Consider the following 14,642-nt stretch of genomic DNA (forward strand, 5'->3'; position numbering starts at 1 on the left):
TTTTAACAACACTATAAGACTGTGTCTGAGTAAATTTAACAAGTTGTCAAGGGAAAAAGTCTATTTAAAATTAAAGAGAAAGGGAGCTGATGAGATTACTCAAGCAAGTAAAAGCACCAGCTACTCTCACAGAGGACATGGGTTTGATTCCCAGACCACATGGCAGTTCACAATCATCTGTAACTCCAGTCCCAGAATGATCTAACACCATCTTCTGGCCTCTGTGGACACTGGGCACACATATGGTGCACAGACATATATGCATGTAAAACACCCTTATACATCAAATAAATAAGCAAATAAAAAATAAGAAAAATATAAGAAACATTTTTAAAATATAAAGACGAGGGCAGGCTGGAGAGATGGCTCAGTGGTTAAGAATACTTGCTATTCCTCCAGAGGACCCTCATGGAAGGTCATAATTGTATGTAACTCTAGTTCCAAGGTATCTGACACCCTCTTCTAGCCTCAGCAGGCTCCTACATGTACGTGGTGTAGGCAAAAACTCATATCCATAAAATAAAAATAATTTTAAAAAATAAAGACAAAACTAAGTAAACAGATTATACACACACACACATACACACACACACACACACACACACACACACACACACTCTCCCTCCAAACTGATCAACAAACACAACTCAAGTTGTGAAAGTCTACAACACCTAACAAGCTGGCTTTAACACACGAAGATAGGAGTAACCAAGAAACAGAACCAGGTGTGGGTGCCTAGGTCTGGCCCACAAAACCCAAGGCAGCAATAATCAAGGCTAAGTCAAGACAAAAAAGACAAACAACCCAAGGGAGCTAAGACCTACTAAGGGAGCCCCAATCGCATTGGAAATCCTGAGAGGTTGCTGGTAGCCAGGGCCACAACTGGCTTTCTACATGGGGACCATTTCAGAAATGCGCATGCAGAAGGGCAAGCCAGAAGCAAAAGAATAATGATGGAGGTATCACAATCCCTAAGCTCAAATTACACTACAGAGACACACTAACAAAAACAGCAAGGTACTAGTACAACAGCAGACACATAGACCAAAGACAGAGACAAATCCACAGAGCTGCAACCCCCTGACTTTCCATAGGTGCTGAAGCATACGCTGAAGGAAAGACAGCTTTCTAAACCGCTGGAGAAAAATGACTTAGATCCTATCTCTCACCCAATTTTGAGAAAAAAAATCAATTCAAAATAGATCACAGACTTTAATAAGACCTCAAACTCTGAACTTCTAGATGAAAACATAGGACTAGGACTTCAATGGTCCGGGAAACTACAGCAAGAACTGATAAATAGGATTGTATGAGACGGCAAAGGAACTCAGCAGAGGTCAAGACAGCCTGCAGAACAGAGGGAGGTATCTGCCATTTGGAGGCAGTTGTAGCCAGAATCTACAAAAAGTTGAACACCGAAACCTCATCAATAAATGGGCAAATTAACTGAACATGCGGGTCTTTAAAGACTTAATACACAGAGCCAATAAATACATTAACAAGTGTTCAGGAGCTTTAGCTAAGAGGCAAATAACAAATCTAAACTTCATTGAAAGTCTATCTCACACCAGTCAAAAAGGCCACCCTTAAAAAAGTTAACAGTGGTGGGAAGGGGGCACCTTATCCCACAGCTGGGGAAATGTAACTGGTACAGCCCTTGTGGAAATCAGTATAGAGATTCCTCAAAACACCCAAAAGAAAACTACCTGCTACACCATTTATGGGTAGTTAGCTGGAGAGAATTAAGCAGGTTTATGCAACGCTATGCACAACAGCCAAATTATAAAGTTATCCCAGATATCCATTAACAGATGAATGAATAAAGAAAACATGGTAGCGCGGCAGTGGTGGCACACACAGTTAATCCCAGCATTCAGGAGGCATAAGCAGGTGGATCTCTGTGAGTTTGAGGTCAGCCTGGTCTGCAGGGCTAGCTCTATCACAGCCAGGGATATATAAAGAAGCCCTGGAGAGAGAGAGAGAGAGAGAGAGAGAGAGAGAGAGGGAGGGAGGGAGGGAGGGAGGGAGGGAGGGAGGGAGGGAGGGAGGGAGGGAGGGAGGGAGGGAGGGAGGGAGGGAGGGAGGGAGGGAGGGAGGGAGGGAGGGAGGGAGGGAGGGAGGGAATATGGTATATGTGTATATGTAAATAATGAAGTTTTATTCAGCTATAGTGGATGGAATTATGCCATCTACAGGAAAATGGTTGGAACTGGCATGCATCATGTTAAGTGAAATAAGCTAGACTCAGATGATTATCATGTTTCTCCTATATACAAAATATGGTTATGTGTGCATGTGAGAGAGACAGAGAAAGGGAAAGGGGGAATTGAAAAAAACTATTGGGTTGCAGGAAAGGAACAAGTGGGCAAGGCAGAAGACAGGATAATTAATGGCAGGAACACAAGCAAAGTACATTATTTGCATGTTTAAAATGTTTTAATGGAATCTATCATTGTATGATTAGCTTTTTTAAGGAAAGGAAAAATGGAACTATTAGGGAATAGGGAACAAATAGGTAAGTAATGGTGGGGTAAATCCAATCAAAGTACTTTATGTGTGAACAACAGCATCCTTATGAAACACACTAGCTAGCACACTGTTAGCACCATGTCAGTATCTACCATTATGAAGAACAGACATACTCAGGAGTGCACTACCCAGGGAGCACTCCACATAAGCACACTGCTAGTACCATCCACCAATGCCCATCATCATGAAGGGCAGTCCATACATGTGCCACATTGCTAAGTCATGACAGAGAACTGGAGAGCCACCATTATCCCAGAGGTTACCTGTATTGTATAGAGGAGCTTGTGGAACAAGAAAGGACTTCAAAGACACCAACACTATTCTCTGTCTTATACCTGACAGTGGGGATCTGAAATTAAAATTCTTAGATTTCTTTAACTTGGGGCATATATGTTAAAGGCAGCCTTCTGAACTGATATTTTTGCCATAAAAATCAAAAGGAGGAATGACTGATAGATCAACTCTTACCCAAACGACACCAAAAAGTTTGATGAAATGACTCAATAACAAGTAAGATTCCCTAGGCTCTTAAAACTGTGGCCCCATTTATGAGTTAATAATTTAAAAAAAATTTTAAAAAGAACCATAACACCACATATAATGGTTTGGATCAGCATGGTTCCCATGTTTGAATGTTGGGTTCCCAGCTGGTGGACTGTGGGGGAAGGAGGTGTGTCACTATCTGAAGTTTCAAAAGCCCCCACCAGGCCCAGTCTCACAATCTCTCCTGCTTGCAACTTTCAGATCAGAAGGGAGCTCTCAGCTACTGCTCCAGCACCATGCCTGCCTGCCACCAGGTTCCCTGCCACAATGAGCATGGACTAAACCCTCTGAAACTGTAAGCCAACCCCCAGGGAAATGCTTTCTTCAGTAAATTGTCTTGGTCACAGTGTTTCCTCATAGCAACAGAACCATAACTAAGACATCAAGTAAAGTGACAAAGAGAAAAACAGATGTGGGAGACACTTCAGCCTCAGCACCACGAGGCTGTGGGGAAGCCCAGTGTCACTCTGCAGCACAGCCATGACAGATGGCTGCTGCCAGGGTCCGAAAGTCCTTTCAGCTACCTGGCAAGCACAGGTGCACCAGCAGATCAAGAGTCCTGTCAATAGGAGATAGAGAGCAGGACAGCACATGTCGCAAGCCCGACCCCTGCCCCAAGCACACCTAGGCACATGGGGACCAGGATCTAGATCAAAGTAGATTGTCAGCTCCACTTGTGAAACACTCTAAGTCTGACAGAAAAGGCTGATGCTCCACTGGTACCTGTATTTGAAAAACACCCCCTCTTTCCCAGTCACAGGAAGCTCCTATATCCACTAACAGTTGCAGGTCACTATCCTGTGTCTGTTCAGATGTTACAAGGCATCATGTCCCAGAAGCAACCTGGACGCAGCACGTTACTTCGGAACATTGGGCTACTCTAAGATGCAGAGAGAGGACAGACAGCAGACAGCGGTGAAAGTAAGGCCCCTTGGGAGATACTGAACTTGCCAACATCTACACTTGACTGTGGATCTTCAACAAACACACAGGACTGGCCACAACAGTTAAGTGTCACAAGTCACGTTAAGATGGAGTTCATTCAACAAAATGGGCAGGGGCTGAAAGTGAAAGGTAGCTAAAAAGTGATACATGATACATTTTTCTTTCAAATAACCATACTGGAGGGGGAACAAAAAAGCCTGATCTCAGGAAACATCCCCAAGTCCCACCAAGCCGCCATGTGAGATTCTGTACTCAGGACCTTGCTTTATTTTCCCATCTTCTGTCCAGCAAAGTAACTACATGTCACCCAGCTAAGTCACTGGGTTAAAAGAGGTACCACCCTGCCAAATCATATGACTTCAAAGGGATGTGCCTTTTCTCCCTATCTGTGTCATATTTTAATTCCCTGCTAGTAGGATGCAAATGTGAGCAAGAGCACCAGGCAGCTGCTTGGACTCTGAGGTTAAAGCCAAGTACACAGAGACAACTAACCGTCTGACAAACAACTAGCTCCAAAGACACACTGATTAACTTCTATCTCATGAAGCTACCATGTCAATAGATTTGCTGTCACCGTGGATGTAGACCAACATCCTAGGTGCCAGAAATGTAACTGGCTCCTGCAGACAGGCTAACACGAGACCCACCTTTCAATGTTTTCCCTCAAGCCCATGTTCCTCGTGTCATATTCCCCTGTACAGTGACACTCAAATTATCCACAGCCACCCTTGGCAGCCTGGGTAGTCTGCCCTCCTCCTGCAGAGGTCTGCCTGTCCTACAGGCTGCATGGCCCCCGTTCAACCTTGCCAACTACTCAATACACACACCTCAAAGCTCTGGAGGAGTCTCGAGGGTTGAGCAAAACCCACAGCCAGGGAGATGCTCCAATGCAAGAGAGCCAATGCCTGACCACAAAGCAATGGGGTGACTCTGGACCACAACTGAGACCAGAGGTCACAAGACCAGCTCTATGAGCAGTGTGCCATGTTGTAGAGTGAAAAAACAAAAGATCACACAAAGACAAGCCAAGGTCTAGTTTCCATGTTTAAAGAAAAACTTAAGCAAAGAAGAGGTCATAACACATTAGCCTTGTTTTCCAACTCTTGTACGCACACCACTGAGAAGGGCAATCAAAGAGAAGTGCCTCAGAGCAGCCGCTCCCTGGAAACTCATTTTCCCCTTTTGTGCTCCACAATCTACAAGCACTTTTACTTTAGCAGTTTCAGAATTTTTTAGTAGCTTTACTGCGCAGGCAAGAGATGTCCACGTTTCAAAATGCATTTACTGGGAGAAAATAAAGATGAAAAACAAAGTATTTCATATAGTAAGTCTATTTTAAAGAGATACCACTTACTTTAGTGACAAAAATATAAATAAATCTAATAAAGTATATACAAGACCTTTCATAAAGGTTTCCCTTGGTCTGTTGGCCCAGATCTATAATCCCAGATACTTGGTGAGATGAGGCCAAGAGGATCTGAAGATCAGGGTATGTGCAAGCCACAGAGTGAGTTCAAGGCCAACCTGGACAGCTTAGACAGACCTAGTCTCAAAATAACAAGTAAAAAATAGGGCCAGAATTCATTCACAAATCAAACAGATTAAAAAAAAAAAAGAACACTTGGCATCGTGATTCTGAAAATGACATGAATAAGTAGAGAATAAGATAACCCCATCAAATTATAAGAGGAAGGAAGAGGCACTAAGGTCCTCATGGATGCCTGTGAATGTGGCACAGATAGAACACTGAAGTAACAAGGCCAAGTTCCTGCACAGTCCCCACTGACTGCCCGTAGATGCTGCTATCAGCACTAATTAAACACATGGTGGGGAAAGAAAAACTTTCAGATGAGAAGATGAGAGAAAACTTACAAGACAGATGTTGAGGGAAAAGATTTCTTAAAGTAAGAATCCCATAATAACCTAAGCAAGCATCACTTTAAACTCAGCAAGGCTAAGCATGTCCCATCAAATAACTTTCAAAAAATTAGAATCCCAGATGTATAAAGATCACAAACTTATTTTTTAATGGGTTAAAAAAAAAGAGGGGTGGTAAGGCAGTAACAAACATTTCCCAGAACAGGGACACAGAAGAAGCCCATCTCTATATGCATAGATGATCTTTAGCCACCAGCAGCCAGGGAAAGCGAAGCCAGGAGCACAATAAGAATAGCCACCAGACATACAGAGCTCGGGAGCCTGGCCATGCTCCCAGAAAGGCCAAGGAATGGAAAACCAAGTTTGCAGCACTGCAGGTGAGCATCATCTGCAGACCCCTTCCAAGAAGCATGCTGATATTATGCTGAAAGCCTTGGAGAAATCTTACAGGGGTACACAGGCATAAATGGGCATGAGGACTCTAGCAACACTGTCCCAAAAGCATAACATTAGGAGGTGCCCAGACATTCATCCTGCCCACTACACAAGGAGCAGAAAACACAAGCTGCAGAGACTGAAGTGCACAAAGGATGGCATATACAGCTCAAGACAATAGCACCACACCGCTTCCTTAGTGCAGAAGTCACAAAGATGGCAAATATAAGTCAGAGATGGAATGTCTACCGCTTTGGGGGGGGGGCAGAGATGGAGCTGGGGTAACAGAACCATAAGCATGGAGAAATAGCTTCTATGTTACCAGCTTCAAGCTCATGGAGGCAGCTGGTCAGCACTGGAGGAGTTCTAACTCCTAAATTCAAGGACATGAGTTTCTATTATAAATACTCACATACATATTAATATACTCTTTAGTATGTATCAATATTACATAAGAAAAACGTTTTGAGAACCATCCCTGATTCCCATGTAACTATGGACTTCTGGGGCTCCCAGATCAGGCCCCTGCAGTGAGCAGCAGCCACACACAGACAGACATCAGCAAAGACTCCCCGGTCAGTGTTCCTCTTACCTCTGTCACCTTGGGTTGAAGAATCAGTGCTTCAGGGCTCATCCGAGGAATGTCAATGTGGATCTGCAGATGCAGGAGAGACATATGTTAATCTTAGAGGATGCGAGCAGTCCTTGATGACACATGTGCTTTGCCCTTAACCTGCTCTGAGGACTGTCACTAGGCTCCTCCATTGGAGGTACCCAAAAGCACACACCAGCTGAGCAAGGCTCAACTGTCCTCAGGTGACAGGCATCCCTGACCCTTGGCAGTCCAGCAGTGCTTGCTGCATGGTTAGGACTAGAGTGGGTCCTCAGCTCCTCTGTAACATGAGCCAAAGCAATCAGTGAACATTGATTTTCAGCCCAATACTGAGCATGATTCAAAGACACTGATAGTGCTAGGGTTTCAGCTGTGACAAAGCCATTTGGAACATAGGCCATGTTTTCCTCTATTTCATTGTCCATGAGGAATCTAGACCCTTTAAAGGAAGCATTTAAAGTCTCTGCTTGTGTCAGCAGATTCCTACCTGAGCATCACCTAGCCTGAGAGTCTTGACAATGCTTGTCAGCACTCAAGTATAGACCTCCTGTGGGTGGGGTTCAAGAGGTGACCTGACAGGAACATTCTGAAAACAGCTGGCACCACAGGCTGGCTCCACACCCCAGGAGTGCACCCCATACCAGCAGCACTAGCATCATTCTGGGGCTCCAGAGCAACAGCCTGTACATTTTAACTCAGACGGGACCCAACCGTTTATCTCCATCCTTGACCATGTGCAAAGCAGCAGCTAACATCCAGTCAATAGGGTCACCACTTCACTCTCCTACTAGTTTTGCTTATGGCCAAGAGTAAGCCATTAGGTTGGTTCAGCCTCCTCACCTACAAAACACCTGCTCTCTGTGTCCTTCAAAGGGTTCCTGGTGACAGTCAGAGTCTGAGTCCTCAGCGCAAGGCAACAAGATGAGACAAACTTGCAAATAAATACACACAGAGCACACAGAAGAGAAGTCAATGAGCAGCCTGCTGAGGGACACCCACGCAGACCAGCAAGGTCAAGCAAAGTCAAAGAACTCAGGAGGGTCACATGCAGGAACCCAGGAATGGGTGAGGGACAAGAGTGCCAAGATTCACTAAAAGGGCATTCTGGAGAGCCACCCTCTGTACACTGTTCCCTTCAGTGAGAGTCCTGTGGAGAGATGCACTGTATGCTGGGCTCATGAAAGATGAAATGAAGGCCTGACCTGCCTCTGTGCCTACTACCAGCAAGCATCAACTTACATAAGAGCCACAGGCAATGCATTTCTTACGCAGACAGGACAGCACATGCATCATACCCCATTCCTTGCCCCTGGCCTGCCTCATCAATCACAGACAGGCCTGGGAAAATAAGAGAAAGGCTACAAGATTTAGCAGGACTAACCTACAGAGGGAAAGCTAAACCATGCAAATGTTATCTCTAACTAGCTCCATGTGGCCTGGACACAAACCTTCAGGGGGACAGTAAATACATTATTATCAAATTCAGGTAATAGTTCAGGGTACAGGCCAAGGTACTGCCCTACAGAAGCAGACTATAGAGTGCCAGTCACAAGCTAAGATAACACCCTCCAGAAGCATGGTACAGAATGCCAGGCATAGGACAAGGCACCACCCTCCAGAAGTAGGCCAGAGAGTACCAGGCACAGGCCAAGGTGCCACATGCCAACCATCACCCAAGGTAGATGCAGGTCGTCACTAACAGATCTCAGCATCTATTTTGTAACCTGACTCAAGCGTCATGCTTTACCTCTGAGAAGGAACTCAAACAAACTAGATGTTGCTACTGGTAGCAAATTGCCATTAATTGCTTTCAAATGTTTATTGTTAGAAAATAAATCTGCAAGCCTATCGTGTTCCTGATAGATGAAACACATTTCCTATAAACCAGCTGCACATCCCAGTATTGGGTGATACATGGAAAAAAGAAAGACCCACACACACCTGGCGATATGTGTCCTGGTGAGCTTCATCATTCCTTGAGTTATAATAATGTTCAATGAAAGCAAAGTATTCTTTCTGTTTTCTCTGCAGTGTGGCTGGTCTCCGGTCAACATTGGCAGGAAGGTAACCCTAGAGGAGCAAAACAAACACAGGCATCCATGGTTACTATGCATCATGAGCATGAAGAACAGTAGTCACTTCCAGAATGACCCAGGCCTATGGAGGTCCACCTAACACATTAGGGAGGACACTGTGAAAAAACAGCCCACACAGAACAAAGCAACAGGACAACTCACAGCATCAGTACCCCTCACCAGAGTCGCCAACCAGGTCTAAGTTATCACCTGTATCCAACAAAAGTCACCTGACACCACCTGGGCCTGATGCTTTCTTAACATATGGTATGGAGATGCTAAAACTCTTCTCTATAGGGCTTATGTCCACAAGGAACTGGGAGCCTGCCTGGTCTCACACTCACAACATGCACACATACACACACATCGCATTTATGTGCTCAAAGCTGTCATGTAGGTAAATGTGCATCTACTCTCCAAAGCCCCTGGGGCTTCTGACACTATGCAACACATAAAATGAACACACATCCAGAAAGGAGCAGTTGGCTCCAGCAGTCACAAAGAGCTTGGTATCTTATGTGCCTTCTTATGTGTTTCCTTGTTCTAGATTCTAAATTAATCTCATGATATATTACATAATGTATTACTTTTAAACTCTGTCAATTTTAAGCACAGACCTGTTGCCTCACGGAGAGTGTCAGGCAGTTGACTATTGTTCCCAGAAAGACTGGAGGCACTTTCCATATTGCCCAAAGTGATGGTGTTCTCTGCAACCCATTCCCACCACCCCACCTGGACCCTGGAAGTGCTAGTTTCAAACTAGGGCTAATTAGGTTTGTTTGACACTTTCCAAAAACAGACTCACTTAGAACCTAGGATTTTGTGCACACTCTTCTGAGGTCAGCCACCTTTGGGAATGAGTCTGCATGGCATGTGTTAGGCCACACACCTCTGGTAAGCTACTTATAATGAACAAAGCTCAATGGCTATTCGTGCAGACTTTGGAAACGTGCATCTCTGATTTCTCAGGGACAAAGAGCAAAGGGCAGAGGTGCAGCATCAGAATATAGACAGAAATTTCTAAGAAACTGCAAGATCATTTCCAATCAGCACTGACTAAGGCACACTAGATGGGTACCATTCATTCCTCTGGCCACAGTGACCTGGAGGCTAAGAGATCAAGAGGTGACCCAAAGCCCAGGGCCTTTTTTTTAACTGCTTCTGTGAATCAAGGTGAATATATGGAGTCGGAGCAGTGGCGGCAGCCACCCCATGACCACAATGGTGAGGTATGAGCTGTTCTCTAGCTTTGCCAACACGTGTTTGCTCCAACCAAAGTTCTCACATTGGCCATTCCAACTTCTTTGCAGCCATCCATCAGAACCAGAGCATGGTCAGAATCTGTATCTCCCAGGATGCTGTGGGTCACACAGCTAGAGGCAATGCTGAGGAGCAAGCACAGACACAGTCCACTTCCTGCAGGTCACTGCCTCCTTCCAGGTCTGCAGCTGAGGCCTGTGGGAAGCATCCTTGTCCCTGCCTGGAGAGTGCTGCTGTGCCCTGTGATGAAGAGCAGTCTCTCACTTGCAGAAAGCCCCAGTTACTGGAGTACAATTGGTACTTTTACATTCAGGCTTGTATGCTGCATTTTAAAATCATAGTCAGGCATAGTTGCATATGCCTTTAATCCCAGCACTTCGAAGGCAGAGGCAGGTGGGTCTCTGTGAGTTCAAGGCTAACCTGGTCTACAGAGAGAATTCCAGGACAGCCAGAGCTACATAGTAAAACCTGTCTCTAAAAACCCAAAACAAAAACAAAAAAAAAAAGAAAATTGCAACCATATCCCCACTGTGACTGTCGTTTAAAACAGGAGCCACCAACTGAAAACACACCTGCTTCTGTAAATGACATCTTGTTGGGACAAACTGTGCCTGCTTTTTGAAGTGTGTGTGGCTGCTCCTTCACGGTGCCCACAGAACTACAGAGCTGCATGTGATTCATGGGCTGACATACTTACTACGAAGCCTTTCAAGAATGCCTGCCAGTCCCTGCTGAGACATCATCCTGAAGGCAGCACAGTCACGCATGTGTCTACACATATTTACATAACCTGTCCCATTTCTAACATAGACACTATTTCCAATCATCAAGTGGAAACTCATACAACATCTGGTTATTTCCTACATGAACTCCTCCTACATGTGAGTTGTGAGCACCCCAGATGCCAGTGTTTATTCCCAAGGAGCCCACAGGAGGTGACCACTGACACACTCCAGCAGCCCTGTTATACACAGGTCAAATACAACTCACAGGTGAGCAAACTGGAAAATGCTCACATGATAGCTTTCATGGGAAAGGCTCACACTTGTGGCACAGCACTCTGCTGACAAGAAAGCACAACCAGCAGACTACTATGCTGGCTTCTCCTCTTTTCCCTGCAGAAAGGAGACTGCTAAGACCCCAATGCACATTCTGCCTCAGACAACAGATGCATTGCCAACAGCATGAGAACTAGCCAGAATGTCACCCACATGGTAATCAGAGTCACTTTCCACACCTGTGGACATCCCAATAGTGCTTTTACTGCTAGGAACACTAGGGACAAAACCCTGCTCCTGAGCTGAAGGCACAAAATTACAAGGGTGACATATTTCTTCATCCAGTTAAAAGCTGCTTCCAGAGATAACCCATCCAGGCAGGAGGGTTATACCTCCTTTTTCCATGTAGGTATCTCAGTTCCAGTTCATATAAACTCAGAGAATAACTATTTCCTAAGACACGTCTTGTTCTTTGTCTGATAACTGCCTATCCACAGGGTCTCTAAGGAAGGCCCTGCCTGGACTCACATCTTCCCTGGCCAGAGCACACATGCTCCCCCCTCCCTATGTGACCTCTGCCTTCTAAGCAGCTAAACATGCCTCAAACATCACACCTCCCAGCCTTGGGGTCTCCCTCTGAACTCACTATTTCCTCTTCTGAGACCCACTGGCTCCAATCACAGACCAGGCAACTCTTAACTTGCCAGTTTCTGTGAATAAAGCTTGAAGGAACACAACTGTATGTAGCACACACCAACTCCTTGGCTGCTGTAGTGCAGAAAAGAGGGCTGTACAGCTGAAGCAGCCTATGACACTGACCCAGATGGCACGTTGGGATCAAGTCTGATAACTGCCATTCAGATGCCTGTGGCCAGTGGCAACCCTTTGACCATCCCACATCCCTCAACAGTCTCTATTCTCCCTCTGCTGTCTCAGGGTATTGCTTCTGCTACTGATCAGTCATGCCTCTTCATCATCCATGCCAACCCATTCTGGGGATCAAGGGGACTGACTGTATATAATCTACACTGTACCAAACATAGCACTGAAATTGTCAGGACCAGACTATGTCCCCAAACATCACCTCACTGAGGTGAGGCCCATGAAGACCACATAAGTAGCACCCTGACCTCCTCCTTATGTATCAGTCACCTCTGTCAACTTCCCCGACCCAATTACTTTCACCTCTTTCCATCACAATGTAAGCTCTCCCTTTCGGCTCACAATTATCCCCAAGGGCTTAAAACATTGTACCCCCATAACAGACACTCAGCAAACACTGCTGGATGGATGGATGATGTCAGCATGATACAACCGAAAGAATGGTGACACTGTATTAGAGTCTCTGGGAAAGACTATGTTAGGGCAGCTTCCTGGCTTGGTTTGATTGTGATACTAAACAATGGAAAACTAGACAGAGCCTGGAGGTGTGCAGAAAGTAAGTCCAGGCTGGGCAAAGACTAAAACAGAGCCTGGCAGATGAAAGACTTGGTGCTGCATTCAACAATCAGAGTGAAGGGCCCAGGCCCAGTCTGCAGCTCTGGACAATGGAGTCACAAGGGCGGTTAGCAGAGACAGGGTAGACAGCAGCACACAAATGGTGCCAGCATGCTTAGGGAAAAGAATGAGCACTCTTAGGAAGTTTCCTGCTCCCGAATATAAACTTAAGAAACAAAAATTCTAAAAGGCAAGAATGCCATCATAAAAGGCCCACCCATTCTCCTGCCATCCCTTCCTACAGGAAAAACACATGTGCAAGTGGAAGCCTCTTGATAATTAAGCAAGACTAGAAATTATGCAAATGAAATACATTCAAGTATGCAATGAATTTTAAATGACAGAACTACAGAAGACTTAATTGCTGTATTAGCATGCTATAAAAACACTAATCATAAATGTAAAACAATGCATGCAGATACTTAAATCCAAACTGTCCTGGTGACACAAAAATCAATGTGTTCCCTCCCACTGTGTTCATATGCAAACTGACTGCAACACACTGAAAGAAGATATGTTGATTCTGGGGTCTCACTGTCATTTTTAGCCAATATACTCACTAGCGTACATGTTCAATGTTTAATTAGTTTTTGTTCACTTTCTGAAATAGTTACTTTAAAAAAAAAAAGAGCCAAAAATATGATTCTCCTCAGGACTAATTTTGAAAAAGGCCCTATGCTGTTTGCATGCAATTTAAAAGTTAAATATTATCACTGCTGTTTAATGGGGTGCTCTAGCTCAGCACTCTTGCTACTTCTTCAGAACAAGAGCCACATACCCAGATTTCTCCTCTAAAGCAGAATTTCCTCTCATTAATTAAACTGACACTTGTCCATGAACACTAGGCTTGTGCTAAGGACAAACCATATGCATGCTGGAGAAAAGTCACTAGGTTCATAATCTAGTCCCACTCACCCACCCAGCCCAGCCTCATAGTCCAAGTGTTGCAGATTCAGTGAGCAACTGCTTTTACTAGGTCAGTTTTCAGAGACCAACTTCCCAACTAATTCATGAGCATCCTGGTCCTGTCATGCACGCTGCCTTTAGCCCTAGAACATTGGGATTTAATGTGGGTGCACTACCAAGTCCAGGTATGAGCACTGCCCAACCCCCTGGGTGACAGTAAAATGCAGCCAGATGGAAAGAGACCACAGATCAGGAATTTGTACTCACTGAGCATGCCCTGCTCTTGTGTCTACAGTCAGGTGCTCCAGGGACACTCTGACTCCCAGTACCAGGGTCAGTGCATATGTGATACTTCTGTCCAACCTGGGTTGTTTGTTCAGATCCCAGTAACCAGGACCTGTGACAGCTTCTAGGGCAGTCACGAGGGAAGCCATGTTAATCAGAGCTATTCAGAGACTGTGTAAAGGGCGAGTTAGACAAGAGAGAGTCTTCTCTGTCTCCACCATCCCCTCAATAACCTGTGACTGACAGGCATGCTCCTCAGACCTTTATTACAGAAAACATACTGTGCTGGCTAATTTTATGTCAACCTGACACAGGTTAGAGTCATCTGAGAAGAGGGAGCCTCAGTTGAGAAAATGTCTCCATAAGGGGCTGTAGGCAAGCCTGTTGAGCACTTTCTTAGTGTTTGATAGGAGATAGGCCAGCCCATTGTAGGTGTGGCTAGCCCTGCACTGATGGCACTGGGTTCTACAAGAAAGCATGTTAAGCAAGCCAGTAAGCAGCACCCTCCATGGGCTCTGCATCAGTTTGTCTCCCAGTCCTTGCCTGTGGAAACATAAGCCAAATAAACCTTTTTCATTCATCCTAACTTGCTTTGGGTCATGTTTCATCACAGAAATAGTAACCCAAACTATGACACATGCTGAGGCTGGAAGCATCTGCAAGTAGCCAACAAACATG

At 45.1% G+C, this 14,642-nt stretch overlaps 1 protein-coding gene across 4 annotated transcripts in view; it reads right to left on the bottom strand.

Moving 5' to 3' along the window:
- Positions 1–14,642, bottom strand: part of Tbc1d22a (TBC1 domain family member 22A) — a 293,862-nt gene that overhangs the window by 197,571 nt on the left and 81,649 nt on the right. For all 4 annotated transcript variants that reach the window (XM_040754023.1, XM_005067065.4, XM_013111376.3 and 1 more), the window contains 2 exons: positions 8,885–9,013; positions 6,923–6,985 (listed from right to left, as the gene is read on the bottom strand). In XM_040754023.1, the coding sequence (XP_040609957.1) occupies positions 6,923–6,985; positions 8,885–9,013 (192 nt within the window). The remainder of the gene's footprint in view (positions 1–6,922; positions 6,986–8,884; positions 9,014–14,642) is intronic.

This window comes from Mesocricetus auratus, unplaced genomic scaffold (assembly GCF_017639785.1).
Source record: "Mesocricetus auratus isolate SY011 unplaced genomic scaffold, BCM_Maur_2.0 Super-Scaffold_100010, whole genome shotgun sequence".
Classification (NCBI taxonomy): Eukaryota; Metazoa; Chordata; class Mammalia; order Rodentia; family Cricetidae; genus Mesocricetus; species Mesocricetus auratus.